The sequence below is a fragment of the Parambassis ranga genome, chromosome 20 (assembly GCF_900634625.1).
Source record: "Parambassis ranga chromosome 20, fParRan2.1, whole genome shotgun sequence".
Taxonomy (NCBI): Eukaryota; Metazoa; Chordata; class Actinopteri; family Ambassidae; genus Parambassis; species Parambassis ranga.
The window spans coordinates 12,196,398-12,224,106 of NC_041040.1; the positions used below are offsets into that span (position 1 = coordinate 12,196,398).

Below are 27,709 nucleotides of genomic sequence, written 5' to 3' on the forward strand. Positions count from 1 at the left end.
AGTGAAACTGAAAATGCGCCTCCTACTGAGGGATTCTCTACAATTACAGAATATACCGATCATAAGGCTATGACTCATGATATACACATACATACAGTACAAAAACAACTCTTACACTCGTAACTCGAGTTGCGAACACATGCAGTAGTATACAGTACATAGACGGAGGGAGATGAGGGGAAAAACATGTGACAGCTGTTTCCACGAAGAGCAACACCAGACAGGTAGAGAACAGTGCAGCTGTGATGGGAGGAACAGTGAGGGCAGAGACATTTGGAAATAGGAAGGTAACGGGCTACATTTACATACAGAGGAGAATGTTCTGAGATGATCCCTGCTGCTAATGAGGTTTTACACATATAGGCGCCTCACAAACAAGCAGACAGCAGGACAGGCGTGTGGTGTCGGTGTTGAGTTGTGTTCTTGTGCAAATGTGAGTTTTCAGCTACAAGAAGACACACGTGGGGCTCAGCAGCTCAAAATGCTTTGTACATACAGTGAAGAATAAAAAACAGCAAAAAGAAATGATTATTGATCTGTGTATATCAATATGTTGGTGGTTCTTTGACATAGAGATAATATAATGAGTCCTAAGTATACTTTGGCATGTTGTTTCTGGCATAATGTTGCTGCCATCAGTAACATTAAAACACAGTGCAGCCTGCAGAAACCTGAAGACAGCACGCTGCTGTTTCCTGTGTAATTTTGGACTTGTTTTGGACCTTTTTGTTTGCTGACTGTGAGCTAGCTGTTTGGTTTGGTGCAGGGATGATGATGATGCCCCTGCTGGCCCTGTGCCTTGGACGTGCTCCCAAAAACTGACTGAATGTGCTGTCACGCAGTCATGACAACAGGCTGAAAGCAGACTTCAGGTCTGAAACCTTCGTCTTGTGTGTCAGTGGTTTTGTTCATGTGAGTGTGATGTTCAGTCACACCTGTCCTTTGGTCTGCTGATGGATCCAGTCAGTGAACTTGACCACCTGTGTGTAGACACCGGGACGGTTCAGCCGCGCGCATCCTTCACCCCAGCTTACAATCCCTGCCAGGAACCACCGCTTGCCTCGCTCGAGACACACCAACGGGCCGCCCGAGTCACCCTGAAGGTACAGAACATGCATGTAAGGGCCACAACAAAGAAGTGTGCAAATCTCCTGCCTGACATTTTTGCCTTGCAGAATTAAAAGTCAATATTATGTGACAACATTTGCAGTGCATCTGATTTAATCTGAATTTTCATTATAGGTCCAGTGAAGACTGGAGAGCTTTATGTAAACATAAACACAGCTACACCTTAACAGTACAATGAACATTGTAGTCTGTGTACATTTACCATATCAACAGCTGTGTAGCCATTAACTACTTAAAATACGGTATACTGATATAATGATGTTGACTAATGTATCTGAAAACTAATGCTCACATTGTGTTCCTCCCTACTCCATGTCACACCATCTTAAATGGGTTCATACTCATAACGATGGCAGCATGGTGTACATGTAATGCAGCTTACAAAGCAGCTAGAGTTAGCTTATATCATCAGATGTCTGTGGCATTACATGTGGACAGTGTGGTTGGATTGTCATTCTGTGTCATTACATGATTCATAACCATTACTCATTAACATCATTTAAATTAGTTGTCAAGGCAAAATTGTGGGTTAGCCTGGTTCTGCATTGTGGTTTATGACTAAAAGGTGACATTTCTCAATATCCATAGGAGGGCGTGCATCTACTTCTTTTATCATTGATTTAATTACCACACACACGCGTACTCACTTGACAGGCATCTACACCTCCCTGTAGGTTCCCAGCGCACAGCATTCTGGGAGTGACAGCATCATCATACAGCTTGTTGCAGGTGTTCCTGTTTATGATCTTCACCGAGGCTTCTTGTAAGCGAGACGCCAATTCACCTGAAATTACCAGAATGACAAAACAAGTTTATCTGGAGATTCATCTATCTCAATAACATTAAAGTGAAACTGTTGACCAGTGCTTACCGTCCTCCATGAGAACTCCCCAGCCGGTGACGTAGCAGCTGGTTCCAGTGGTGAACGTGTGTGAGGAGGCAGGGATGCACACAGGTTGCACCAAGTCATTAAAGAAAACAGGCGCGCTGAGCTCCAGGAGGGCGATGTCGTAGTCGGAGGTAAACTGGTCGTACTGTGGGTGGAGGAGGATCCGACGGATCAGCCTGATGGCTGCTCCGTGGCTCCCTGTGGTCATCACGCGCATTCCCATATAAGCACGCCAAGCGCGAGCATCTGAGTATCTGCAGACACACTGTGTATGAATACAGAACACGCACATCGACGATCCAACTGAGGTTTCTACTTAATTACTTACTTAATGGCATCTGAGTCCTGGAAGCAGTGAGCTGCAGAGATAAGCCAGCGGTTGGAAACCAGAGTGGCTCCACAGACATGGCCGTAGCGATCCATCTGGAGGCTGACCTGCCAGGGCCACGACCCCGCCACGGCATCAGTGCCTCCAACTATCTTAGTGCGCTTTCTGGGCCTGGTGCCACAGCCTGCAAAGACACAAACATGGCATTATAAGAGCTCAGTGAGGGCTTTGAGTCAAAAATCTTGTTGAGTAAATACTTACCACAGCGCAGTTCATCGGAGCCGTCATAACAGTCTTTAACTCCGTCACACTCAGGGTTTGATTTACTTACACACTTCCCATTGGCACATTTGTATGAAGATGAGGAGCAGCCTTTGAGATCTAAAGAGAATATAATGAAGTGAAAGGTCCTGAGAACAGAAATACATGCTATCAGTCCCACTGTTCATAGTGACGTCATCAGTGCTCACATGATCTGGTGCAGTTGAGTTCATCACTGCGGTCTTTACAATCAAGGATGCCATCGCACACTGATGACTTTGGCAGACACACCTTGTTAGGACAAACGTGGTAACATTTACCTCCTGAAACCAAACCGCACAAAACACTCAGAACTAAAACAAAGAAAGAATGTGTTCTTCTACTAGTTACAGTGTGTGAACTCACCACAGGTTCCCTCCTCACTGCTGTCTGCACAGACGCTCTGAGTGACGCACTGGCTGCCCTGAGGTTTGCATTGGCCGTTCCCACACAACACCTCCCCTGGCTGACAGGTTGCTGCATGTTTTGCAGAAAAACAAACTCAAACCTGAAGTTTAACACACTTCAAAGCACTGATTTGGTTTTAATAATGAGTGTGATCAGACTTACAGCATTTAGCCTCATCTCGTCCATCTGAGCAGTCCTTCACTCCATCACACACCTTCCTCAGAGGGATACAGCGGCCATCTCCACAGCGAAACTGACGAGGGCACGCTTACGACACACAACAAAGAAACACACTCTAAAATAAAACCCTGTTCTTTCATCAATGAATTCTGTCCTGACCAATGGCTGTTTATTGAAAAAATTTTTTTTGACTGACTCTCACTGCTCTTGTTTCACTTACTGCCCTCTGGAGAGAAGGCTCGGTATAGCAAGTAGAAGCCCTTGTGAGTCAGAGATTCGTCTGAGTGGAAGTGGAGGGAGAGAGGGGAGGAGTAGACTCGCTTCTTGTTGCTGTCTGACACTGGATTACACAGTCTAGGTATAAAGCAAATAAAGATGGAACGTCTTGATGATGTAAAAATTTATACACAAAGTTAAACTGTCTTTAGACACTCCGGTTCAGTTTCACAACTCACTTTACCCCTCCAATATCCAGCCAGTCTTTCTCACAGCCGTCGGATGATGGCGAGTCCTGAATGTCCATCGTCACGATCGTCATGGAGATCAGGTATCCTGGCAATGGCACCTGATAAAGAAACCAAAGACGACAAAAGAGAGAGTTCAGATGCTGGAATGTGGACAGGCTAACAAAGACAGGATTCAGCCTCTTTCTATTATTAATTATGCGATTTCTAACACACACACTCAAAGTATGTTTACAAACAGCTCACCCGCAGTGTCCAAGTGCAGTCTATGTTTGGAGGATAATAGGAAGGGTAGTAGGGTGAAGAAATAGAGCCATTCCAGGAGGAAATTGACCCTCCACAGCCTGAAGGGGGAGATGATGACACAGATAAGTAAAACCAGGGTAAGCACGGGGGCATTAACGCAAAAAAAGCCAGATGGTGTAGTATACCTGCTTTTGGGATGGCCTGGAAGTAAGCTTTGAAAATGGCCCCGTCTCTCTGTCTGCTGAAGGAGAAGGTGACCAACATGACATTCCCAGAGGATGTCAGCTTCATGACTGGAGAGGAACCTGAAATAGGCAACCCGCACCACCTGCGACATGAACGCATGCATTTTAAACAGCGGATCGATAAAGTAATGCTCATTTTACTGGATAATTTCACCATAAAACAACATGTCTTTACCTGGCGATGATCTTGTTCTGTAGAGGAAGTAGGAAGTCGTAGGCAGACAGCTTGTGAGCGGTGCAGCTTCCTGGCGTGGCACCATGTAGAGTGAGGATGACTAGTCGAACCACGTGACCTGATGGCACACGAAGACGCCACTGGTAGTATGGCTTCTTGGGACTCACAAGGCTCAGAGTGCGGTTGTTCCCATATTTGGCATAGAGGTCAAAGGACATCACTAGAAAGAGGAAGTAATGGTTTAACTGTCTGTGATAACCAGACCTCAGGTCAGAATTATAGACTGTAACATGGCTGTTACTAATTCACATATTTACATATGGTAATTCTATCTGAATGTTTGAAACTATTTTAGGTACATGTTTTAAACAAAAAGTGCCTTTATTGTGTTACAGTACAAAGTCAGAGGAGCAGCCTTCTCACCTTGGAAGCCAAGTTGCCACTTTCCACTCTGGATACTATTTGGATTTTTGTTTTTGTCTGATTTTTCTTCTGATTCAAAGTCATCAGGGTCCAAACCTTTGTGCACACAGACACAGAAATACCAGTTTTATAAATCTGTTGAGTGCCCATTCTTAAATTTCTACTTGAAATATAACAGTGCGATAAAGAGCCTCTACCCAGCAGGTGGAGCAGATCATCATCTTGCTCCATGTAGTAGTTCTGCTCGTTGCGGCTGTCTCGCACCACCTTGTTAGTGCCAGGCAGCCGACGCTGCAGCCTCTCTGGGCTAGACCGCTGGATCTCCATGGCAACGTTATCCGGGGCGGAGAATTTACTCCAGTAGAAGACATTGAGCCCTTCTACTCCTTCACTGTCACACAAAAGGTATGTGATGATGTTGCTGTTCTGCAGAGGACGTATCAGCTGGTGTTGTTTGGGTGCAGCATACCTGAAGGCAGTAATTCCTGAGCGCAGGTAGTAAGAGCTCCACGGAGAGGATGCGTGGAGTTCTGTAAACTGTTTTTCAATAAAACAATGCAGATTAAAAAACACATGTGACATCACACAGGTGCAGGTGAGGTCACTTTTTCTCCTTAAAAACACCTGGTTGAACGGGTTCAACAAACGGATTGTTCTGTGTGTGTGTGTGAGTCTCTGCATGTGTGTATGTTGACTTTGAGCAGCACAGAGCTCCTTTGTGTCGCTACCTGCCGGCTGTGTAGAGGTAGAACCCTGGGTGGTATGGGCTGCTGGCCTCGGGTTCACCTGTTCTTTAATGAACAGACGGCCACAAAGATACTATGACCATTTAACAAGCCTGCTAACTCACCCTCAAAGCTGGTTACAGGGATATTAAACTGTGTTCCTGCAGACTTCAGGGAATTCCCACCGATCATTTTACCATTTCACCACGCAGAATCTACAGCCATGCACCTGACATTTTGCTCCAAAACTCCAAATTCCCCCTCTCATATCTCTGCCTAGCTCCGAGTACTTCTGTCATCCCAGCTTGCCCTACTGCCCCTTCTCTCCCTCTTAACCCCAGCATCAAACAGACGTTCTCCTCCCTGCTGTGGTGTCCGGCACACACAGTAGATTGTCTGTGTGTGAAAGCTACACAGACAATGTTTTTATTGAAGCGCTGCTCTTCCTCTCACTCTTGCTGCCTGGGTCTAGCCTAAGCTCACAAATGCCGGGCTTGTCCTCAGCCCTGAAAGGGCCCTGTCCCCGGGGGTCTCGGGAACTGTGCTCAGCTCCTGTTTCAGCTTTACATTTAACACCACCAGAGAGAGACAGAGAGAGGGGGTGAAGACAGGAAAGTGGTGTGCAGAAGAAGAAAAAACTCACACAGAGAAAGAGGGGGAGGATACAGCAGATAAGAAGAAATCAACAAATAAGAATCCAAGAAAAGGAGGAGGAGGGCAGCAGTGTTGTGAAAGCATAAAAACACTAGCAGCCTGCTGTAGTGAAGCATATCAAAGTTGGAGCAGCAAGATCAGCTTCAACCTGGAGCAGGAAGGTCAAGCAGCACTATAAAGTGTCATTCAGAGGGGAGGTTGTGACGGACGAGACGCCGTTCCACTTACATAATGGTTCAAAGCCTGAACCTGCAGGCGGAACTGCGGAGAGGTGGAGTCAGCCAGTTCTGAGGAGAAGCTCAGATTTGGAAACTCCACGCTGCCCCCGAGGAAGAACACTGAGCAAGGAGGAGCTGAGGAAGGGGAGGTGGGGATGTAAGACAGGTGCACCATGTGGATCAAAATAAATACATTTTAAATAGACAGGACAGGTCTGAGACAACACACCAGAACAAAGCCAGTCTGTACTCACATGTTAAGTAGTGGAGAGTCAGTGCAATGGCAGCAGCGAAGGGACAGAAAGGCAGGAGCCCCAACATCCATCTCCTCCAGGAGCCACACGTTGGAGCTCGTGCCCCCTCCACCCTGTGCTCTGCCTGGTCCTCAGCTTTCGTGGGGGGGCTCAGTGACTGGGTGGGCTCCTCTAAGTCTCCCTTTCCCTTTCAGAGACAAGGACATGACTCAAATATCATACTGGCTTTTTATGTCTCAAGTTGCTCCTAATTGTTATTTTTATGAGAACACATCAGAGGAGCAGTAAAGAAAACGCAGCCTATATGCAAAAATCAGTGAGACATAGAGCTTTATGGCTGAGCAGACACTGATTTACTGAGAGTAACGGTGGACATCTTTCAGCTGAAAGGGTCTCCTAAAACCTTTAAGGGGTTGGCAGGATTCCCCGGGGAAGCAGACAAAGCGTGGTTGGAGGGGTCTGCGTTCCCACGGCCCGGCTCTGCGGTGTCAGCACTCAATCAAGTGGCTCACCCAGACATGGACATTCATGAGAAAGAGAGCCACACACCCTTAGAGACGGATTTTACAACAATAAAGAACCTTCTATGAATTTTTAATATGATGCATCATATAAAGTTTCATAAGCAGCCATGGAGGTAGAATATATTGACAAAGTGTAAAGCAAAGTTTTGTTTTTGCGCTTTTACTTTTTACGCGCAGTGAAAGAAGCGCAGCGAGAGCTTACCTGTGCGGCGGAGCAGCCAGAGTGCCCATGCCCGGAGACGCAGTACACCTCACAAGTTTTGCTTTTAGGGAGAGTCCACATAGCACTGTCCCGTTTAACTCCGGAGAGGCGATATGAAACAATACCTCAGGCATAGAAACGATGGAGAGAGAGAGGAAACCCCCGCCGTCGCTTCTTTTAAAAAAAGCGCAGAAATCCGACCTGAGTGGCTCGGATGCGGCGGGTATTCACCGCCTCCCGTTCACCTGAACTGGGCGGCAGGTGTCACACGGAGCCCCACAATGCAGTGCGGGGACAATGAGACCACTATGAAAGGGTACAATCCGCACAACCATCCGTGCGACAGATATTGTGGGCAAACTTCCTCGCTGCGTTTGCTAGAATTGAGCTCGGAGGGACAAAAGAGCGTTTGAGGGAAACGTGTGCGAGCCTTTACAGTTGGAGCTGAGCTGCTGCGTCCTTGGATGCTTCACAGGAGCGTAAGATGCAACCTGCAATTTTGAATCTGGCATTCCCTGTGTAACAGGACTTTACTATCTCTGAAGGAGGAATGCAGCAATGATATCTGAGGGGGTCACACGCACATGTAGCGTTCCTGACCTGGAAAAACTACACAGCACACTCTATCCAGTGATGTTTTTATTAAGTATGAGCAACACAATATGAAAGCATTCACTGTCAGTGAATACATTCCTTCATGTCAGCTGATATGGCTGTAGATCCAAGAGGTGAACTTGTTGACCCTGGTGTAGACTCCAGGCAGGTTTGGTCTGCCACAGCCGGACCCCCAGCTGACAATCCCAATCAGAAACCAGCGACCCCCACCTGGTGCCTGGCAGGAGAGAGGACCCCCTGAATCCCCCTGAGAGACAACACATACTATTAGTCTCACTCCAGTCATGAAAACCTGGATGATTCGGTGGGATGGGAGCTCACCCTGCAGGCGTCCCGCTCTCCTGAGGGGACCCCGGCACACAGCATGCGTGGTGAGATGGGGCCGTAGATTTTCTTACACTCAGACTGGCTCAGTATGGACACCTCTGCTTTCTGCAGCACTGAGGGCAATGCTTTGTCTGCAGATTGACAAGAGGTGGACATGCAACTGATGAAAAAGTGCACAACCTACTTTTAACATTTTCATTTGGACTACAGTGAAGTTTTAAAGTAACAGAGGTGTGTTCCAGACGTTACCCACCCTCCTCAGATCTATAGCCCCACCCAGTGACAATGCAGCGATGGCTGTCAGTGACAGTGTGGGAGGATGGCGGCAGGCACACCGGCTGGATCAGAGGGCTGAGAGGGGCAGGCCAGGACTTCTTCAGCTGCAGAAGGGCGATGTCATAGTCAAATGTATGTGCATTGTAATACTCATGGACTATGATGCGTTGGATCTCTGCAATGTGTTTGGCACTGCCCTGTGTCAGCATGCCCATGTGGGCTCTCCAGTAACGAGGGTCAGAGAGCCTGCAGAGGATCAACAATACCATGAATAACAGATGAGTCGATATGTAACAGGTTTAGAAATGTAATAAAACGGCAGACAAGAAGGAAAGTAGCACTTCGGACACACTTTATAACGAAAGATTTCAGCAGTGAGGATGGCTGACCTTTCTTTGCTGAAGCAATGGGCAGCTGAGACGAGCCAATCAGAGGAGAGGACAGAGGCTCCGCAGTACAGACTGCCATCGAAGTGAAGGCTGACCTGCCAAGGCCACTCCCCCTCCACAGAGTTAGCGCCACCCACTATACGCTCAGAGCCTGAAGATGAGCCCACGTTCTTCAGCAGGGATGGACGACCACACTCTGAAGAGAGATGGACTGATGATTAGACTGATTATGTCAAACTGCATTAATTTCAGTATACTGTTTGTGTGTATGGACATGTGCTTTCTGTTTCACAGAGGGCAACACCTTGTGTGCAGAGAGCAAAGATAAAACCCCCAAAAGTGCAAGATTATGACACACAGCAATAGATTTTCCATCATACTATCAGTATGTGCAGCGTATAGGTTTGTGTATATGTGCTCTCTCAAGTATGTGTTACACACCTACACTAACCACCTTTGCTGACATGCTGAGTCATCACCACGGCTGGCAGCTCAGCTACTACTTTATTAAAAGTTTGAGCTCTGATGCGCGCGTGTGTGTGTGTGTGTGTGTGTGTGTGCCCAGTGTCAGTATGTGATCAAAGGCAGACCTGTTCCCATCACCTTCAGACCCCATCATGATAAAATAACAGAGAGCAGGGGTCACCTCAGTGCTGCAGCTCAGCAGGTTTGAAGCTCACAGCTCAGTGAGCTATAAAATCTGTATAAAAAGTCTGTTTTGTTGTTGTACTGTGCCGCTAGTATAGTAGAGACGACTCACCGCAGTCTGCCTCATCACTGCGGTCCTGACAGTCATGAACACCATCACACTTTGCATTCTTTTTCAAGATGCAGGAGCCACTTGTGCACTGATACCTAATGGCCGTGCAGGTTGTTTCTAAAAGAAATCCTGTTATTAGCAAAAAAAAGGAGAAAAGGATCATTTTACTTCAAAACTCTGATGAAACGTGTACCCTGAGTGCAGTTGATTTCATCCTCTCCACCAGTACAGTCCGTCTCTCCATTGCACACAAACAAAGGATGCAGAGGGCTGTTTCCTCCACAGTTCATGGTGGGCCTCGCTGTGAAGACATGCAACACTTTCAAAAGCAGGCAAACACACAATTAAACACACGATAACTGACATGTAAGGCTTTCACAGCAGTGTGAACAGTACCTTACAAATGTGAAAGTCCAAATGTCACTGATGTTGTTAAAATAACTTACAGCAGAGGACCTCATCGCTCTCATCCTGGCAGTCATCCAGGCCGTCGCAGCGACGACTCTTCTCCACACACAGACCTGTGGCGCACAAGAAGTGGCTCTCTGGACAGGCTGGTGGACACAAACGAGGAGATGTGTTAAGTAAAGGAGTAATATCACACATATAAATCCATTAATAGTGTTTTCTGCTGCCGACAGTAAAAGAAGAAGTGTTTATTATTATTTATTCTTTTATTATGAAGCTGTGAAATGGTTACTATGTAACTATGTAATGTAATTATCAGAACCATCACACCCACACTGAAGGACAATGAAACATATAATAGCTCATTTCCTACACTGCTTTGTGACTGGTACCAAGAATCAGAATCTGGCCCTGTGCTGCTTACGTTGGCTGATATCGTAGCTGCTGTAAGACGCCTGAAAAGGCTGAGCAGAGTTACGTGAGCTGCAACGAAACTCCACCTCTGGGTTGTGGTCAGCGATCCGAAACACCGTGCGGTGTCCCACGTAGCTGCCACAGAAACTGTAGAAGGAGAACAAACAGGTTCATGCTGAAATTAATAGACTGTGACGTCATTTCCTCTATAATAACAATCCAAACAAAGAGTGTACATATTTGACAGCAGCCACATACATGACTTCATTGACCCTCCACCAGCCGTGATCACAGCCCTTCATGTCCTTTGGATTTAGTACGTAGTTGTGGAATTGCAGTGCGACTCCTGAAGCTGAGTTTGGGGTCTATTATAAAATAAAACAAACACAGTCACTAATAGTGACCTAATTGTGTCCATGTGCTGTCTATATGCGTATGTCTACCTGAAAAGTCCAGGTACAGGAGCACTGTGGGGGCAGCAGGCTCGGGTAGAAGGGACTGAAGATTTGTCCACTGATGGCAGGCTCTAAGTAAGTCTCAAGTTGAGACATACATACTGAAAGAGACAAAAAGACCAGTTTCAAACAATATAATGAAGACTTCCAGTCTGGGGTTAGGATGGTAAATATGTCATACTTTCCTCAGCGATGGCATCAAAGTGTCCTCTGAAGCTCTTGTTTCCATTAGTCATTCTGAAGGACAGCAGCATGACATTTGAGGTAGAGACGATGGAGAAGGAGCTGGACACTGGCTCACACACCCTGCAGCACATACACACACTTCACATGTAAAGCGTCATACATATTTCTACCAAAACATCACAATGTTTCATATCAGTCACGTAAGGAATGGGAGCGTGGCTATGGTGCAGCCTCACCTGTGCAGAATGCGCCCTCTCATGGGCAGCAAAGCGTCGTACACAGTCAGGGCGTCATTCACACAGCCGCTGGGCTCAATGACAAGCGAGGTCACGGTCAGGCGGATGAGAGAACCCGGAACAGAGGTGAGCTTTACGTGGCAATTCACGCCGCCCCAGGAGGAGAAGACATTTAAAGGGACTCTAGCCCCAGGAAGGTTGGCATACATCTTATCCACACACTGTGAGCCTGCAAGAACAGAACGAAACACACATGGAAACCAAAAATCTAACTTGTGTTTTTATAAAGTGCTGTTAAATACCTGCTGTATTTGATGTATAATCTGAACGCTGAACACCTGTAAAAGGACAGAATAGGTAATTTCTGCAGGAATACACAGTCATGAACACACTTTAGTGACTAAACACAGACACATTAACGCACCATTGATCAGGATAGAGTCTATATCCACTGGAAGACCCTGCAGGTAGCCCACAGAGGACCTGTTCGCCAGGGTGGTGAGGATCGAGTCTCTAAAAATTGCCCCAATACACTCTTCACACATAGAAGGGCTCTTCAGTCGAGGGACAACAAACACCATCCAGAAATGCACCAACACACCACCCTTATCGTTGTTACTTGTGAAGAAAGAGAGATTTACATTACAACCTGCTCAGCATAAACTGAAACTTACAACATCAGCTGGGCTTCTTTTTGGTTTGTGTGGTGATGGTCGTACCTGAGGTCTGAAATGACAGCTTGCTTGTAGAGTCTGGCCACAGAGGACATTTTGTACACATTGCTCACCTATGAGACACCCAGCAATTATCAGTTATCTTTAGATCAGTACTAACCCTTCATGTAAACAGCAGGGTTACACTGATACATACCACATGTTGTATTTTGCTTGCCATGGACACAAACTCATGGGACTCGGCCTGGCGGTACTCAGGGATAAACTCCACATTGGCAACACGGAACATCCCGGCAAAATACGCTACGCTGTTACTTTCCCTGCGAACTGGGAAAAGTTTTTTATTACATGGTGGATTTTCAGCAACTACGCAACCATCAAGTGATATCAGACACACAAAACCCCTTCAGCTTTTTTGTTAAACTCACATATAAAGACCCACAGGAGGGACCACATGACCACCACTATCACAAATACCACCGCTGTGGTGATGACAGACAGGTGTGGGATGTTCAGCAGATAGGCCCATAGCCTTTTGAGTCCCTTAGGCCTCCGTCTTGTCTTCCTGTATTTCCTGCGCAGCTCCTGCAGAGTGTGGTCCACTGTGGAAACCTCCACGGACACATCTGCAATCTACAGTCACAGAGGAAGCAGTAAAATGTACATGCCCTTTCAAACAGTCATAATTATGCCCTGTTTCTAATTGGAATCTGGTTAGTGGGGCAGAAATAATGTGGACACACAACAGTCTCTTGATAATGCCAATGTCTTAAACCACTATTACAGCCTTCAGGACTGAAAGCTAGGACAAAAGGGCAAAGGAGAGTGATGGTGGCTCTCTGTGAGGACCATGAGGGAGGTTAGATTACTGGAAACGTCAAAGGAGCATAACCCTGCTACTCACTACTATCCTCCTCTTATCACTGTACCACATCCAGGTCAGCTCATTTTCATTACACTAGGCTGAATAATATACTAACCAATCCCACATGAGTGATCACATTTTTGAATAATGCATAAACAAAAGAGAGTCCAGTTAAAATGGTGGTTGTGAAGGGGGATGTCTGAGGGCAACACTAACTCCATCAGATGTAACGCTCAGCGCTCTTTGAGTTACCCTACACCCATGTATTATTCATCCAGTGTCATCCCATACCGTGCAACTGGCACTTAATCCATCACAAGTTAGCAGGGTAACAGTTCCCACTGGAAAAAAATGTTTCATTTTACACATATTCAATCAAACCAACAGTCACATTAGTTTAATGCTGAAAAAGTCAATGGTAAACAAATCCACACACCAAGCTACTTATCTTCAAGTTAATGATGTCTCTTACTTACACTGGCAGCGTCCTGTTGAGATGCATTGTCATCTCCACTTGTCTGTTCGTTCTCCTCACACCGTGTGCTCATGACACAGGCATCCCTTCAAGCTGCTATCATCTAATTCCTGGTCTTTGTTTTTTCAAATCCATTCTTTTTTTCCTTTAGAGCAAAAAAAACAGCCACAGATGGAAGCAGTGTAGAGCCCCAGTCTGGATCCACAGCCGACAGGTGTCTGAAACCAGATGCTTCAGCACAGACGAGCGGTGGATAAACTCGCTGATTGCAACGTACCTCCTCCTCTCCTATGGCTAAGGTTTCACTCATTACCATCCATCGCTATATGTATCAAATTCATAATAGTCACCAGCTTCAAACAAACTTTGTTCGCTTATGTAGGCAAGCTGCCTGAGCAAACAGAATTATTCTGAAGTAACAGCATTAGGTTATGTTTGTACAAGAGTTTTATTTACAATGTTAAAAGGGTAGGTGAACGTGCCGGTTGATTTATCCTCTGTTTTGTGCTCAGAGCTGACAGACATGTAGCAAAAAAAAAAGGTTCCAGCCTTTGTGAAATAAACGAAAAACCATGTTTGTGTTATGCAGAATACACATCACTGTCATAAGTTAAAAAATAAATGTTCAGCTGGAATTAATAAGACAAAAGGGATGAGTGCCTTTTGGGTAAGCAGCATCTTTAAAACACACCAACAAAATGGACAGTCAGTATTTTAACACTTTTGTCTCATGCCCTTTCCAAAGTTGTAGGCACTGACTTTCAACATGCAACAAAAAAAAGACACATTATGACTGACACAGGTGGCACACAAACAAAACTTGACAGTACATTCACATGTAAGAAAACACAGGGAAAAATAAAGTGTTCTTTCAGACTTCAGGACAGGTTTCTCTCAATGTGTGCAGAGAAAAAACAAAAAAGGATCAGAGAGCACAGCCTCACTTCCTGAAAAAGGCGTTGCGGGTGATGCTGTACAACAGGTGGTAGGGCTTTCGTTTAGGGGGCTCAGCCAGTGAAAAGACCTGCTGCTGAGGCACACTGGTTGGAATGGTAATGTGACGCTGATGAAGTGGGTGCAGGTTTTGGTGATGTGGTGGGACAGAACCAGAGTAACCAATGGCTAAATGATGAAAAGAAATCAATATTAAAAACGAGAACTAAAAGTGAATTAAATGAAATAAAAAGCAGCTTCAGAGCATGAAGACATCATATTTTCCTTACTTTTGATCTTTCCGTGTTTGGCTCGCCTTGCATTAACAATGGCCTGTTTTCTTTGCTCTTCGCTGATGTCCATTCCTGCCAAGACACACAGAAAAGCACCTTCAGGTCAAAATATTTACTTCCCACTTTCTCCCAACAGTGTTTTCACCTCTCATTTGACATCTACTCACAATGGCTGTTTGTGTTCTTTGTTAAAGGAATCCAGTCTGACTTACCCATCTCTTGGTCCTCCTTGACTCTGTGCCTCTCCTTGGCAAAGGCCTGCAGCCACCTCTGCTTGTCCTGGGCTTTCCTACAGCACAGCACACACAGAAACTCCAGAGTGGAGGCGTGGCGCAGCCGCAGAGCGTTCCTCAGGGTCAGGCCCAGGTCTGGGTCCCGCCCATCAGGCACGTCCACCACCTCGGTATGGTCCATATCCAACCGTCCACGATAGTGGAGCAGGTCTCTGCGCAGGACATCTTTTTTACAGTAGACCAGCTGGTGGTCAAACAGGAAGAATCTGCGCTGTTGCATTTTGCCTTGCCGGATGATTCGAGTCATCTCTCCAGAGTGGATCAGCTCCGAGCTGCGTTCCAGCACATCAGGCCCCTACAGGAGTCACAGAGTCAAATGATTTATATGTGTAATGCCAACATTCTTTATGTATGCTAAGAAAAAACTATCCAGGGGTCCTAAGATTAATGACACTAATTCATAGACATCCTCACCTCCCAGTGTAAGATGGCAACCTGCCAGTGGGCAATGGTGTCGATACTCTCCAGCCGTCTTTTCCTCTCATTTATTAGACTGGCCACATTCTTCATAGCCTCGTATGCTTCACTCACTCCGCTGTAGTCACTGCATTACATCAGCAATGCAACAGTGAGCACATAAAACATTTCCATTTACAGTTCAATCTCTATTATGGATACACAACCAATCAACCCCAGGGCAAAGCGGGTTCAGATGATGGATGGAAAAAGTGACTCCAATCCCCAATCACTTTTTTTAATTTAAGAAGGACTGTTGATGGTTATTGAAGTGATCATAGGCTGTTTTTACCTGCATTGTAGCTGTGTCTATATCTTTTGATTGTAATGTGTAGGTGACACATATAAAGCTACCAAGCTACATGAACTCAAAGTATCTTCAATAAACATAGAAAGATATGTTGTAATTATAGAGTTCAAGATGTGTAAGTAGAGTTAGTGTAAGTAATAATAAAATGGGGAGTAAAAGCAGTTAAGTTACCTGTGGTCTTTGGGGGTGTATTTGAGGAGTTCTCCCAGCTGCAGCGGATATTTACAAATCTTCTGGACAGGTGTAAGTAAAAAACCAGCAATAGAAATGTCAATCATCTGCTGAAGAAGGCGGCAGGCCTCAAAGAAATGTTTGTATTTGCCCGACTTCATGAGGCGCTGTAGTTCAGCACAGGCTGCTGGATGAGTGTTACAGTACTCTGAGTAGATAGAGAAGCCTTCCTCCTGAAAAAAAGAAACATTTAATGAACATTCATAGTTACTTATTCAGTGAAACCTCACCTGGAATTAAGTGAATTTTGAAAAATCTCATACCTGCAAGAGAAAGCAAGAGCCTATTTCACTGAGATGCGGTTGGTCTTTGTTGTACTTCTTCTCCAGGTCTCGGAGGAACTGCCTCTGAAACCTGTAGATGTCCTCTATGTTGCTGAAGATGGTCTTCAACTGCAGCTCTGTGAACATGTCGGGGTGTTTACGGCACTGACGGATGTAACCCTGAAACATACACAAAGCCACAGATATTTACACTGACAGAAGACATAAAAACAGTTCAAACACTGGCCAACAGGCGGTGCTAGACAGTCTCATCCTAAAATGTTTAACATTAATTTTAATATTTAATTTTTGAAACAAGATTATCAAAATATTTTCAACATTTATTTGAATGTGAGCCTGTGTAACACATTTTAGAATAATAAAGAACAATTAGGACAAAGGAGCAGCAGCCCAGAATCTAATGGTTTGATCTGACTGCAGTCCTCACCTCACAGATGTCTTTTAGGTGTTTGATGTAAACACGTTCAGTGTTCATGATTTCTTGAATCACATTAGTTCTCATTTGCTCCTTGTGCTGAGTACTGTGTGTGTCCCTGGGAGCTGGGTCTTCCTGGTCGGCTACACTCTCCACACTTTCAGCACTCGAGTCCTCCTGGTTCACACGCACCTGAAACACATCCACAAAACACACAGTGCAGCATTTAAAACATCAAGAAGTTGGGTTTAGTTTTACAAAACTTATTAGACCAATCATTTTTTTCTTCAGTTGCAAAATAATCCAATATAATAAATAAAGCAGTTAGACGTTGTTTAAGAACTTGTATGTCATATCCACATTGCTATGGCAACATCAACATTATTGATTCAGCAACAAGCAATTAGGCAGCAGAAGACTGTCAGTCAAACCACCTCGCCATGGTTACCACAGCCTGCCTAATTAAGACTCAATCAGTTCTAAGCACCACAGAGACCAGCTGAGGTTTGAACCTTTCCACACAGCGTTCAGAGGGCTGCTTGTTTGGAGCTGAGCCAGTTTGCAAGTCTTTTCTCTGCTGCTGGAGAGCAAACATGAATTAGACACACAGGTCAGGAAGCCACTTACCCTCACAAAGCTGGAGGGGAACCAAGCCTCCCTGTCAGGCCCCCTGCCCCACCACCAGTCCTTGTGTGAGGCATCTAGGACACGGATAACATCTCCAGCCTTGAAGGCCAGCTCCTGCTCTTCCATGGTCACATGGTCCCAGAGAGACTCTGCATACACCGTGTGGCCTGAGCTTATCCACTGTGAGTAGCACACACACAGATAAGATAAAGATACAATTACATGGAGGCTAAGCACATGTCTAACATGTAAGATTATGTCTAGACTTGTGGGCACTGCAGTGGTTGTTTGTTCAGCTAGACTGTAGCCAAACATCTTGAAAAACACACGCAGACACATTTTCACATGGCAGTTCACGAGGCAACACGAGATAAACATTGCATCAAAATTTTGATGCATACTTTTTGAGAAGATATCTGAGAATGTTGCAACGTGACAAACTTTCCCTCCTCAGCCTCACCTCGTTGAGCACAGAGAGCTCCACCCCAGGTTGGAGGTAGGGTGTGACGTCAGTGAGCTCATCAAAGCTGCCCTCCTCCTCCTCGCTAACGCTGTCATCCAGTATTGCTGAGCACTCAGACACTCCATCTTTAACAGAGATTATATATAGAGATTATGAAACAGTTGTGAGCTGGACATCTTGAAAATGCTATAACACAGACACAGGTGCAGGGACACCTGCACCTAGCTGTATATCAATATTTTCCTCCAACACAATTATTGACATTCCTTGACCACAGCTTTCCCACATCTTGTTGAACACAAACAAACTCGGTTCTCACCGCTGAGTACTCTGTGGAGTTTGCGCCGTCCTACGCGGTCCAGTCCTATTGGGGTGCTCTGGGAGAGGATGGTGGGACGAAACCTGGCAGACACTCCTTTGTAGGGGGGCACCTGGTGGGACGGGATTGGTGGTCGCGACAAAGGCTGCCAAGAAACCAAAGAACAATACTGGAATTTAGAAGGAGCTTCTGGGTTTCACTATTGATTTTCTTCACTTTTCCACTGGAAATAAATATTGTAATAATTTTCAACAAAATGTTTTGAAACATCACATGATGATAAAAGCTTACAGAAGGAAGGCGGTCCTCCTTCAGTTCAGCGTCAGGAGAGAACAGATCCACAGCTCCAATCACTGAAATGGGGCGCTGCTTCCTGGCCTGAATGTTCCCATTCGCATTGCAGTTTTCAGAGCTCTGTCCATTTCCATACAGGTCATTAGCACTGTCCTCATGCTCCAGTGTGCTTGCTGTCCTTCCCTCAGTATGCAGCTCTGCCACCTCCTCAGGGATGGATTGTTTCCTGGAAATCAGCTGCCCGTAGTCCGAGATGGGGCGAGGTCTCGGTCGCCCATTTCTTCGTCTGGGTTTGACAGAGGATGTTTCTGTAGGGGCCGTGGCACCATCTCTGGGTGATGTGGGTGACTCTTGGATGTATGTTGGTGAGATAGGAGGTGTGCTGCTGGTTGATGGAGAGGCTTCCTGTGTTTGAAGAAGTGCATCTCGTTGGTCTTGTTGGTCTGATGTCACCTGTGGAGCAAAGGGAAAAAGTTCAAAACTAAACGAGAACAGTAATGTTGACTTTTCCCTCTTCAATAACCTGCAATGTACAGAGATGCAGAACATAATGTAGGCAGGGGAGGACATCTGTTAATCAGAAACAGAGTGAGATGGTTCCACAAGTCATAAATGTCAAGCACAGAAACAAGTGTAGTTTTCAATCTACAGGTCAATCTCAGGAGTGCAAAATTAAACAGAACTTAATCAGATCAGCATTCTCATGAGAACTTTTTGTGTGAAAGAATTCACACACTCCACATATTCAACACATTAAACACAATGCTAATCAAGTTCAAACAAAAACTGCACCAGAAATTGCATAAATATTCCACAGTTGAATGTTATCCTAGTGCATGTATGTCAGCAGGTATTGTCTACTTCAACAGTCAAATATTGACAAATGCTTACTGATATAGAAATTACTGCATTAAGTCATTTGGTCAGCCAGCAAAACCAAACCTCACCTCTTGTTTTTCTCGATCTGGGTCCGGACCCCGGCATATACACTGGAAAGGCACACAATAGACTAGGACCATTGTGAAACACACACTAACACAGAGGGTGGCCTGTGGTTCCACGGCAAAGTCCCTAAAACATTCTAGTAAAAGCCTCTTGATTTCTACAGTACACAAATCTGTTTTTCCTGTTCATCATCAAATTAAAAATCCCACTCTTAGACCAAAACATACTGTACTAAAATTCTGTATTTAGGTCCTACTTGGTGTTGCTGTTAGCTGTCCCGGGCCCAGTCTTCATGCTGGACTTTGAGCTATTGTGCTGCAACTAGCGAAGGGGGAGAGGTGAGGGCTGTACTTCGTCATAGCCTCCTACCCCCCCTCCCACAGCAATGGGACTATGGAGCTTTTTTGCGCAAGGGCCACTAATCATAAACAAAGCCTAATCATTAACTCTCTCTGCTCCTTCAGCGTGCCTAGTGGCACAGAACAGCTGGTTTCAGCATGTGACTCTGAACTAGCAGACATCAGAAATCAAACACAACTGACAGGAGTAGGAGGGTGAATCAGTGTTTTGCTGGTGTGACTATTTTCTGTATTTGACCTTCAGCGGGACTTTGCACTTCATACAGCTCAGGATTGACGCACACGTACTCTCAAATGACAAGTATCACGTCGACATGAGAACTTATCTCAATATGTTAAAATCATCCCAGATTCAAAGATCACTTCACACAGCCAGGAATGATCCTTTCTAAGGCAAGGGTCAATGCCACTCAGCTGGCATCCATCAATGATCACGCTGTCATGTGTGATAAGAGAGTTTATCTTTCCTCTGTCTATCAAAGCTTCATTTCTCTTTGAAAGTTAACAGTAATAATTACTAATCCTGTTCTCTTCTTTGCATTGATGAAAGGTGTTAATTGTGTATGATAGGTGCTTAAAAATGTTAGCAGCAGCACATTTTGACCCTCTGTAAGCAGGTCAGAGGAAACGGGCAAGCTGCACAAAGATAACATCCTAGGTTTGTGTCTGATCAAAGAAGGAAGTGTCACACTAAACAATGACAAAAAACAGTGGCCTGTAAATAGAATCAGATTCATCTTGCTACCTCACCTCATTTGGAAGAGAGCTGCCCTCAGTCTGTTCTTGCTGTAGTGAAGGTTCTCTTTGGCAGAGTGGGGATTCAACCATCTGTTTATAATCACTTGTTGTGGGTACAGCCAGTGGTTCATAATAAGCTGAGATACCAGGTGATGTCTGCTCTGTGGACTCTGGAGGCTCCAAGGAAAGCGGGTTGGTGGTAACCTGAAGCGCCTGCTGGCTGACATCGTCATATTCTGACTGGTGATGAACCAGAGGAGCGTGTTCGACAGACACAGCCTGGTATGTGCCAGACGAGGGCCGGCGCTGTCGCTCGCCGTTTTGAAGGCAAGGCACACGACGGGAGTAATCATCGTGTAGACGGCTCAGGGGTGACATGGGAGATGGAGAGGTGGGGCTAGGGGAGAGACTTCGCCTGTGTCGGACAGTTAGGTCAGTCATGCTGCCAACCAGCTTCAGCATCGACCCCTTCGTATGTATGGGACTCTTCCTGCGGCTGCCAGCATGGCCCAAGAAGTCCACTGAGGATGCACTGGCAGTCCTTTGGATGTTTGTGTTCCTGTTTGATGTGCTTGTACTCTGAGGGTCATCCTGTGGGGAAGGAGGCCCTGGAGATGGAGCTTTGCGTCTAAAAGTTGCCTTAAATATAGGAAGATTCTCTGCACTTTTGCTCAGTCTGCTCAGCACCTTCACATTAGTACTTTCATTTATGTTCAGTGTTTGGCCATTGTCTTTAGATGTCTGATCTGGATTCTGTGTGTTACTTGCAGTTGCATTTGTCTTACTTCCTAATTGCCTTCCATTCGCCATGTCGAGTAAAGAGATGCGTCCAGCGCCATAAGCTCTCCTGATACTCCTGGACAATCGTGAGTTGCGCATGAGACCGTCGCCGTCATTTTCCTCCTCATCATCATAGTCCTCAATATCTGAGCTACTCTGCCTCATCACTGGTAACTTTTGGCCTGTAAAATTTCCATTAGACACATATCCTTCTGAAGTCACTAAATGATTTGATGCATCGGTTACACCAGCCTGAACTGTTCCATTCATCAACTCCTGATTAGGGAAAGGGACATGGTCTCCATCGTGGTTAGCTGCCCCTCTACTCTGAATCCCCTGAAGTACAGACAACTTCAGCTTCTTGAAGGAGTCCACAACACCCAAGCCAGGAAGTCCTGACCAGGACTGGGGACCATTGCTGCCGTTGTTGCCATGTGTCAGGGTTGGACTGTCAGCAGTGGGACTATGAGCAGGGACAGGGCCCTTCCTTGGGTTAGAAAAAAGCCTCATAATTCTAGTGGAGTACAGCTTTCCTTCAGGCTGACCTATAACAGGGCTGGACCAGGCAGATGAGTTGATGCCGTTCAGTCTGTTTTCATCAGCGTGAGGACCAGCATTCACAGGCTGTACCTGGGCACCACATCCAGACAGCAGATAGGGGACTGAACTTTTGTCAGTGTGGCTCTGAAATGGATATATATCACTGAGGGGTCTGCTCCGGATCACTGGGTCAGCTTTTGAGTTATGGAGACATGGGAGATGGTCTTCACTTGTGGACAGGACCCTGTCCTTTTGTTCAGCCTGAAAAACAAACAGAGCTCAAGTTAATGACTGCAGCATGCTGCATTACTGAAGAACCAAAGGCTGCAATGAAGCAATTAAATTATTGCAAACATCAAACAAATCAAGCAACATACTTCAAAATGATTGATTATTCTGTAACACTTTTAACAAAGGCTGTGAAAAACAATATAAATATTAATAGTAAAATAACCCAAATCAATGTTGTGTTTACATTACATTCTTCTGTGTATTTGTATACAAGAAAAGACAACTGGAGAACAACAATAAACAGAAAGACAAGTATTCCTCAGTGTGCTGAGGGTCCAGAGGAGTAACACATTTTAACTGAGAACACTACATGTATTTGTCCTTGGTGCTGTATTTCAATGTCTGAGGAGAGATGAGGCCCAGGCTGGGGTGGGGGTACTGCTGCTGCTTGGTTCAGCTTTCTGTGTGCGTGTGTGTGTGTGTCACAGCAGTGGCTAATACAGCTGAGGCTTTGAAGCAGGGCTTTGTTAGCGTGACTAAGCAATGAAACTTGTTAATCCATTGTGATTAATGCAATAAATTGCCCAGTTTTCTTCAGATTAAGTAGAAGGTGAGGTGATGGTGACAGGCAGGGTTGTGTGGTCTTCAAATCAGAGACACTTTTCCACTCATAATAACAGATCATTGTCTCTCTTCAGCCAGCAAACGACTGAAAATGAACGTTTTCCATTTAGTTTATCCATTTTTCTAAATAATTTTCAGTTTAGCTCCCTAAATATGATCTAATCCCAGAATGATGACATCATTGGATGAAAACAGAAAACCTTATATTTAAAGGAACACTTTAATATATCTACCTCCACTTACAAGCAGAATGTCAACAAGCAGCTTGCTTACAGAAATAACATTTTAATACCTACAGTTATAACATTTTAAGTGTTTATTATTTTTAATTATTCTTGTTATATATTTTCTGTTCATACACCAGTATCTGCTCGTGGATTATGTTGACGTTTTTGACAAGTGGGTCATTAATAGACACTAAATAACCAGCTTACAACTTTAAAATTCAACTGCTCGTAAAACATTTTCAATGCCATTTCAGGTATTCAAAACAAATATTGTGTTTTGTCAGCATCACTCTGTCCTAACATGGAGTGACTTTTTAAGGTCTGAAGGAAGCATTTTTCCTGTGTGCACATGCAGGGAGTTGCAGGGAACCTGGCATTCTCCCACACTTCCTCCGCATGTTCAGCAGCAGATGAGCTTTCTCAGTCAACCTCTCAGTGGAATTTGCTGTCACTTCAACCAGCTTGCTCCATCACACTGAACACTTATGTAAACACAGAGCCACCGCTGCCAAGCACCGCTGCTGACAGACAGTAAACACCCCTTGTGAACAATGTGCTGCTTTCACAGCTATGCTGAATTGTCTTCTTGTACCTTCTCCTCCAGAGCCAAAGAGGAGTCACGTTGAGCAGAAACTGGAAAAATAGATGTGGTCGATTATTCCAAGCAACTTCCAAGCACAAAGATGCGGGAGAGATAAGAAAAGAATGTCGATAGTGTTTTTGTTTTGAATTCTCATGTCATGTTTTCAGCCGATCTACCCAATGTCCTATGCTTCAGTACCTTTATACGCCTTCTCCCTGCTGCCAACAGCCCTGTGACAGTTGGCACCTACTAATACTTGGCAAAGCTGTTAGTAGGACTCAAGCTGACACAGGTGGTCACTGTTACACTGGGTGAGAATACAGACTGTAAACACGGTATGAGCAAACTGCTTTTATATTCCAGTGAATGTTTATTTCTTTGCCTGGTCATGTTTTTATGAGCTGTATTGCATTTTTATTACAGACATAATGCATCATCCTCTGTGGTTAACATACATTACACGAAAAGTCTGCAATCACTCCATGGTGATTTTTTTTCATATGCAATTTAATGGAATTAGCTGGGTCATTTTCTCCAGTACTAACCAATACTGATTGATCGATTAAATTATTATTATCAATAAACTACTTGATGTAATAATCCTTGTTAATGCACTACTTTTATCCTAAAGCACTGTACTTTTAGAGTTTCTAAAACACATGTTTACAGCTATGGACATTGTAACATTTGGGCAAATTGTTACTTACGTAAACGTCCCGCCCTACTGACTGTAAATACACAACACTTTCACACTGTCAATATTTCCAGTATCATTTCTGCTCTGCTTGCATTCCGGGATCACTGCTTCTCTCCAGCTTCCTCTTGCTAATCTGTGGATGGGAGCGGCACGCTGGGGCCCTGGTCCAGAGTTAATTAAGAGCTCAGGGAGGAGTGCCCCCCCCTCCCACACACATGGCAGCCAGCTGGAGCCAGCTTCAGATTAAACTCAGAGAGACAAGGTTGAACACACATCCAGATACATAAACATGTACACAGCAGCCAAAAGCCCAAAACATATTTAGTTAGAGCATCCTTTCTCATGTAGTGCACACAGTGAGAATCCATGTGCATGTGCACTCACATGTGTGCATGTGCAGGTAGGAAAGCCCTTCCTGTTTGGCTGGAAAAAGCAAGCTATTACGCAAGGAGTCATAAATGCATAGCAATATGTGACCTGCTGCCCATAGTTCACCTCTGTAGAGGTATGTCCTGCCTAAGGCTGAGGCATTAAGACAAAATTAACTCCGTACTAAACTGAAATACCACCACAGACAGACAGTATTGAGTGAAAGTTAAGTTTTCATTCTTTGGCTTAACTGTGAGACAGGCAGAACCACCCTGGAGCAACAAAACCATTCTTCTATAAGCTGTCACTGTCTCGATGAAAGGAAGCGAGAAAGACAGTCCTCTCTAGGATGTCCTATATCCACACCATGCAGTGTTTTAAAGAACAGATTGGCTCATTAGATGAATGAGAATGCAGAGCTGGAGTTTTGTCAAAGTTAAACTGAACAGATGGCAAGTGAAACAGCAAAGGTTTACTGTTCTGAAAACAAAACTATTATCATTGGTTATTATAGGTTTTGGGGTTTGTAGGACTCACAGGATTAAGCCACACTAGACGGTTAAAATCCATATAAAAATCATTCCAGTCTTCATTCCAGTCTTCATGCCTGTTAGCCAGTGCTACAGCCTGTCTGCACATGCAGAGAAAGTTTTCAGAAATCTTCTGTGTAAGGGAGCAGTGTGTGGACGTGGGAGTGTGTATAGCCTATACCATCCAGTAATAATCTGATTAGTGGAGCTCTACCAGTCTGTGTTCAGGACTGGTTCCATCTACATGTTAGCCTAATCAGGTAGATCATGGGCCATTTAACTCAGACTGAGTGCCACTCAGACCTTGTAAACAGCCGAACAGGCCATGACAGCAGGGGAAAAAATGTTTGTGCACTCTGTACTTGTGTTTATGAAACACTGTGATAAAGCCTCACTTCTTTGTTGCCATTAGAGCAATTCCAGTAATGTGTACTATTTTAATGCTGAGACGGAATGTCCTTTCTGGATCATATGAGTTCAGTTTATTAGTTGAAGACTCAAATTTGTCCATGGCCCAGTTCCTCATTTTTGATCTGCCAGAAAGAAGGAGAAAGGGACAGACCACGCCTCTTTCTGAGGAGCGTGGGAAGTACAGGTAAGAGGCCAAAGCAGGGAGTGTCACCACTCTCACACAGGCAGCCACTCACCTGATCTGTAGAGGACTGTCATAGAGACAGACTACCAGAAATCTAACACCACACAGTGTACAAGGCTTAGTGAGGACAAAACACCACCAGGTCTCCTTGTCAACAGCCAAGAGTGTAACCTGACAGCAAAGCCACAACAACCAAAAGGCTCCTCCATCAACATCCAAGACACATAGAAAGGGAACGCAGAACAAGTTTACAAACTACACCAGGATAAACTCTAATTTGTGTCATGTGATACTAAATTACTATTGTGCCTAGCGAGGAAAAGTAGCTCAGTATGCAATTATTTTACAGCGGTTTAGTACTGCTATAAAAATTATTGTTTTGGCACACAATAAATCAGAGGACTCTGACCTGCAGAGGAATGACCCACACACCACATTTAGCTCTAGCATTAACATTTATCTAGTGAGCGATGAAAACACAAGTTAATTAACTGGAGCAAACTCCTACATGGAGAAGTGCAGCTCAGTTAGTGCATGATAAGAGTCAATCTGTACACAAGCAGCTATAATGAAAGGGGATTATATTGAGTAGTTTTTCTAAGCCCATGAAGAACTCGGGGCCAAACTGCTTATTTATTTCTGCATTAATTAACTTACTTTGGCCATAAAGCTCTTTGTAGTTGCTGGCCCCTCCACCCCTCCTTCACCAACTCCCTGCACAGCCTGGCATCTCCCACATCACTATAACAACCACGGCTGTAATGCACTACAATGACCCCCTCCAGTCCCATTTTAACGAAGAACACAAGAGGGGGAAATCACTGCAACTGAATATTAACATTAATCATTAATATAACACTAATAGAAGACACTGCAAAAGTTTTCTCACCCTGCTCATAGTCGCTGATGTGGTCCTCCTGACCCCCTTTTTGTCCTCACACCGACGGTGCAGCTGTGTTCTTGTTATTTATCCATAGTGAAGCGGTTTCAGCGGCTTGCTGCATCGCACTCCTCTCGTATAAACATGTCGGGCACCAAAAGCAGGACAAGTGCGTCTATCTCTGTTTACTAGTCACCCCGCAACATACTGAGACAAATGGCTGGCTGACTTCTTCTCAGACAAACACAGCCAGCAACTTAAGCTAGCTCACGAGCTCACTGATAAACTTCTAAATTGCGCAAGCGGCTGCGGTTTCTAATTTCACTTTGGTGAACCGGTAAAACCCGTTAGTAGAAGCAAGATCATAAGACTACCATGCGATATATTCCGTCGTTGCTCAGAAGATGGTCATAATTTCGCTGCTGAAGCCACTTAGAAGAGCTCTTTCTTGAAGGTTTGAACTGCCGAGCATCATTAATGCACTTGTTGCAGTGTTTGTGAATGAGGCGGGGCCTCTGAGGGTCTACAGTGGATATTATTGGTTGACCACAGCGTGACCATCATGCTTTAACCAATCATCTTTCAGCAAGACAATCCCGCAACCCCTAAAAGACCACGCCCACATGCAAGGTTCCTGAATGAACGGAGGAAAAAAGAGAAAACACACAATGCCTTCACCTCACTTCCTGCGTGTTTTAAGAGACAAAAAAAGACTGGGCCATCCAGTTGGTGTTGCGTTGTCTTTCTCGTGTCATGTCATTCCATCATACCATTGTAATTAATATCATATGCCCATCCCCGCCAAATACCAGAGGGAGAAACAGGACTTAGTGATATGTAGGTAAACAGGCCAGAAGAAAAACACATAGAGAGCAGAACCTTTACACGTTTTAATTTGATTTTATTTTAACATAATTTAACAAAATGACCATTCAAAGATAAAGATAAAACAAGAAAAGGAAAATAATTGATGCGACAAGTGCGACAGGATTCAGAATATTTACACAGTGTAACCATAAAAGGTAAATAAAAATCCAATTACAGATAAAAGTACATTTGCTGTGTTATAGAATTAAATCTAACAGCAGCTTTGAGCACTCTTCCTGGCCAGTTCACTGTCAACTGTCTACTGCTGTCATTTGTTTTGATTGTGACATTTTATCACAAGTGTAACTATTGGCAAATGAATATATAGAATATATAGAATTAGAATTCTTTGTTTTGATGTACTATGTACTATAAAATCAACC

At 44.7% G+C, this 27,709-nt stretch overlaps 3 protein-coding genes across 4 annotated transcripts; all 3 read right to left on the minus strand.

Annotated features, from left to right (window-relative positions):
* Positions 1-241: 241 nt before the first annotated feature.
* Positions 242-6,704, minus strand: LOC114452963 (suppressor of tumorigenicity 14 protein). The gene is made up of 18 exons (XM_028432526.1): positions 6,638-6,704; positions 6,394-6,518; positions 5,256-5,323; positions 4,984-5,177; positions 4,787-4,882; positions 4,364-4,583; positions 4,129-4,271; positions 3,944-4,041; positions 3,689-3,798; positions 3,454-3,587; positions 3,216-3,320; positions 3,012-3,122; positions 2,816-2,929; positions 2,607-2,726; positions 2,346-2,529; positions 2,000-2,271; positions 1,776-1,912; positions 242-1,097 (listed from the first exon to the last, which is right to left on the minus strand). Exons 1-18 carry the CDS (start codon positions 6,702-6,704, stop codon positions 930-932), a joined length of 2,466 nt encoding a protein of 821 aa, XP_028288327.1. The 3' UTR covers positions 242-929.
* Positions 6,705-7,997: 1,293 nt separating this feature from the next.
* Positions 7,998-13,756, minus strand: tmprss7 (transmembrane serine protease 7). The gene is made up of 18 exons (XM_028432525.1): positions 13,445-13,756; positions 12,532-12,736; positions 12,300-12,430; positions 12,149-12,216; positions 11,854-12,047; positions 11,732-11,767; positions 11,430-11,658; positions 11,189-11,313; positions 10,996-11,108; positions 10,811-10,917; positions 10,563-10,699; positions 10,177-10,284; positions 9,924-10,031; positions 9,731-9,847; positions 8,971-9,166; positions 8,559-8,827; positions 8,300-8,436; positions 7,998-8,225 (listed from the first exon to the last, which is right to left on the minus strand). The coding sequence occupies exons 1-18, from the start codon at positions 13,514-13,516 to the stop codon at positions 8,064-8,066; spliced, it is 2,514 nt and encodes an 837-aa protein (XP_028288326.1). The 5' UTR covers positions 13,517-13,756; the 3' UTR covers positions 7,998-8,063.
* A 116-nt stretch (positions 13,757-13,872) lies between these two features.
* spata13 (spermatogenesis associated 13) lies at positions 13,873-26,945 on the minus strand. 2 transcript variants are annotated; one of them, XM_028432523.1, is made up of 13 exons: positions 26,469-26,945; positions 20,416-21,984; positions 18,359-18,814; positions 18,068-18,212; positions 17,746-17,873; positions 17,286-17,465; positions 16,671-16,850; positions 16,223-16,402; positions 15,900-16,132; positions 15,377-15,506; positions 14,882-15,257; positions 14,667-14,741; positions 13,873-14,565 (listed from the first exon to the last, which is right to left on the minus strand). In XM_028432523.1, exons 1-13 carry the CDS (start codon positions 26,475-26,477, stop codon positions 14,384-14,386), a joined length of 3,843 nt encoding a protein of 1,280 aa, XP_028288324.1. In that variant the 5' UTR covers positions 26,478-26,945; the 3' UTR covers positions 13,873-14,383. The 2 variants fall into 2 exon arrangements, with proteins under 2 accessions (XP_028288324.1, XP_028288325.1); XM_028432524.1 differs by lacking the exons at positions 20,416-21,984; positions 26,469-26,945 and adding an exon at positions 19,309-19,623 and having other exon boundaries at positions 14,384-14,565.
* Between the last annotated feature and the right edge of the window lie 764 nt (positions 26,946-27,709).

What these genes read in the sequence shown, in the direction of transcription:
- LOC114452963 (XM_028432526.1), bottom strand. Translation starts at nt 6,704, where the DNA reads ATGTTGGGGCTCCTGCCTTTCTGTCCCTTCGCTGCTGCCATTGCACTG. An exon ending in ACTCAACTGCACCAGATCAT is followed by an intron (nt 2,727 to 2,815) that starts GTGAGCACTGAT and finishes TATTCTCTTTAG; the next exon opens with ATCTCAAAGGCTGCTCCTCA. An exon ending in GAGGTGTAGATGCCTGTCAA is followed by an intron (nt 1,098 to 1,775) that starts GTGAGTACGCGT and finishes CTGTACCTTCAG; the next exon opens with GGTGACTCGGGCGGCCCGTT.
- tmprss7 (XM_028432525.1), bottom strand. Translation starts at nt 13,516, where the DNA reads ATGAGCACACGGTGTGAGGAGAACGAACAGACAAGTGGAGATGACAAT. An exon ending in CTCAACAGGACGCTGCCAGT is followed by an intron (nt 12,737 to 13,444) that starts GTAAGTAAGAGA and finishes CTGTGACTGTAG; the next exon opens with ATTGCAGATGTGTCCGTGGA. An exon ending in CAGTGATGAGGCAGACTGCG is followed by an intron (nt 9,167 to 9,730) that starts GTGAGTCGTCTC and finishes ATCTCTCTTCAG; the next exon opens with AGTGTGGTCGTCCATCCCTG.
- spata13 (XM_028432523.1), bottom strand. An exon ending in GCAGCTCTCTTCCAAATGAG is followed by an intron (nt 18,815 to 20,415) that starts GTGAGGTAGCAA and finishes TTTGCTCCACAG; the next exon opens with GTGACATCAGACCAACAAGA. An exon ending in AGGAGGACCGCCTTCCTTCT is followed by an intron (nt 18,213 to 18,358) that starts GTAAGCTTTTAT and finishes GTTTCTTGGCAG; the next exon opens with CCTTTGTCGCGACCACCAAT.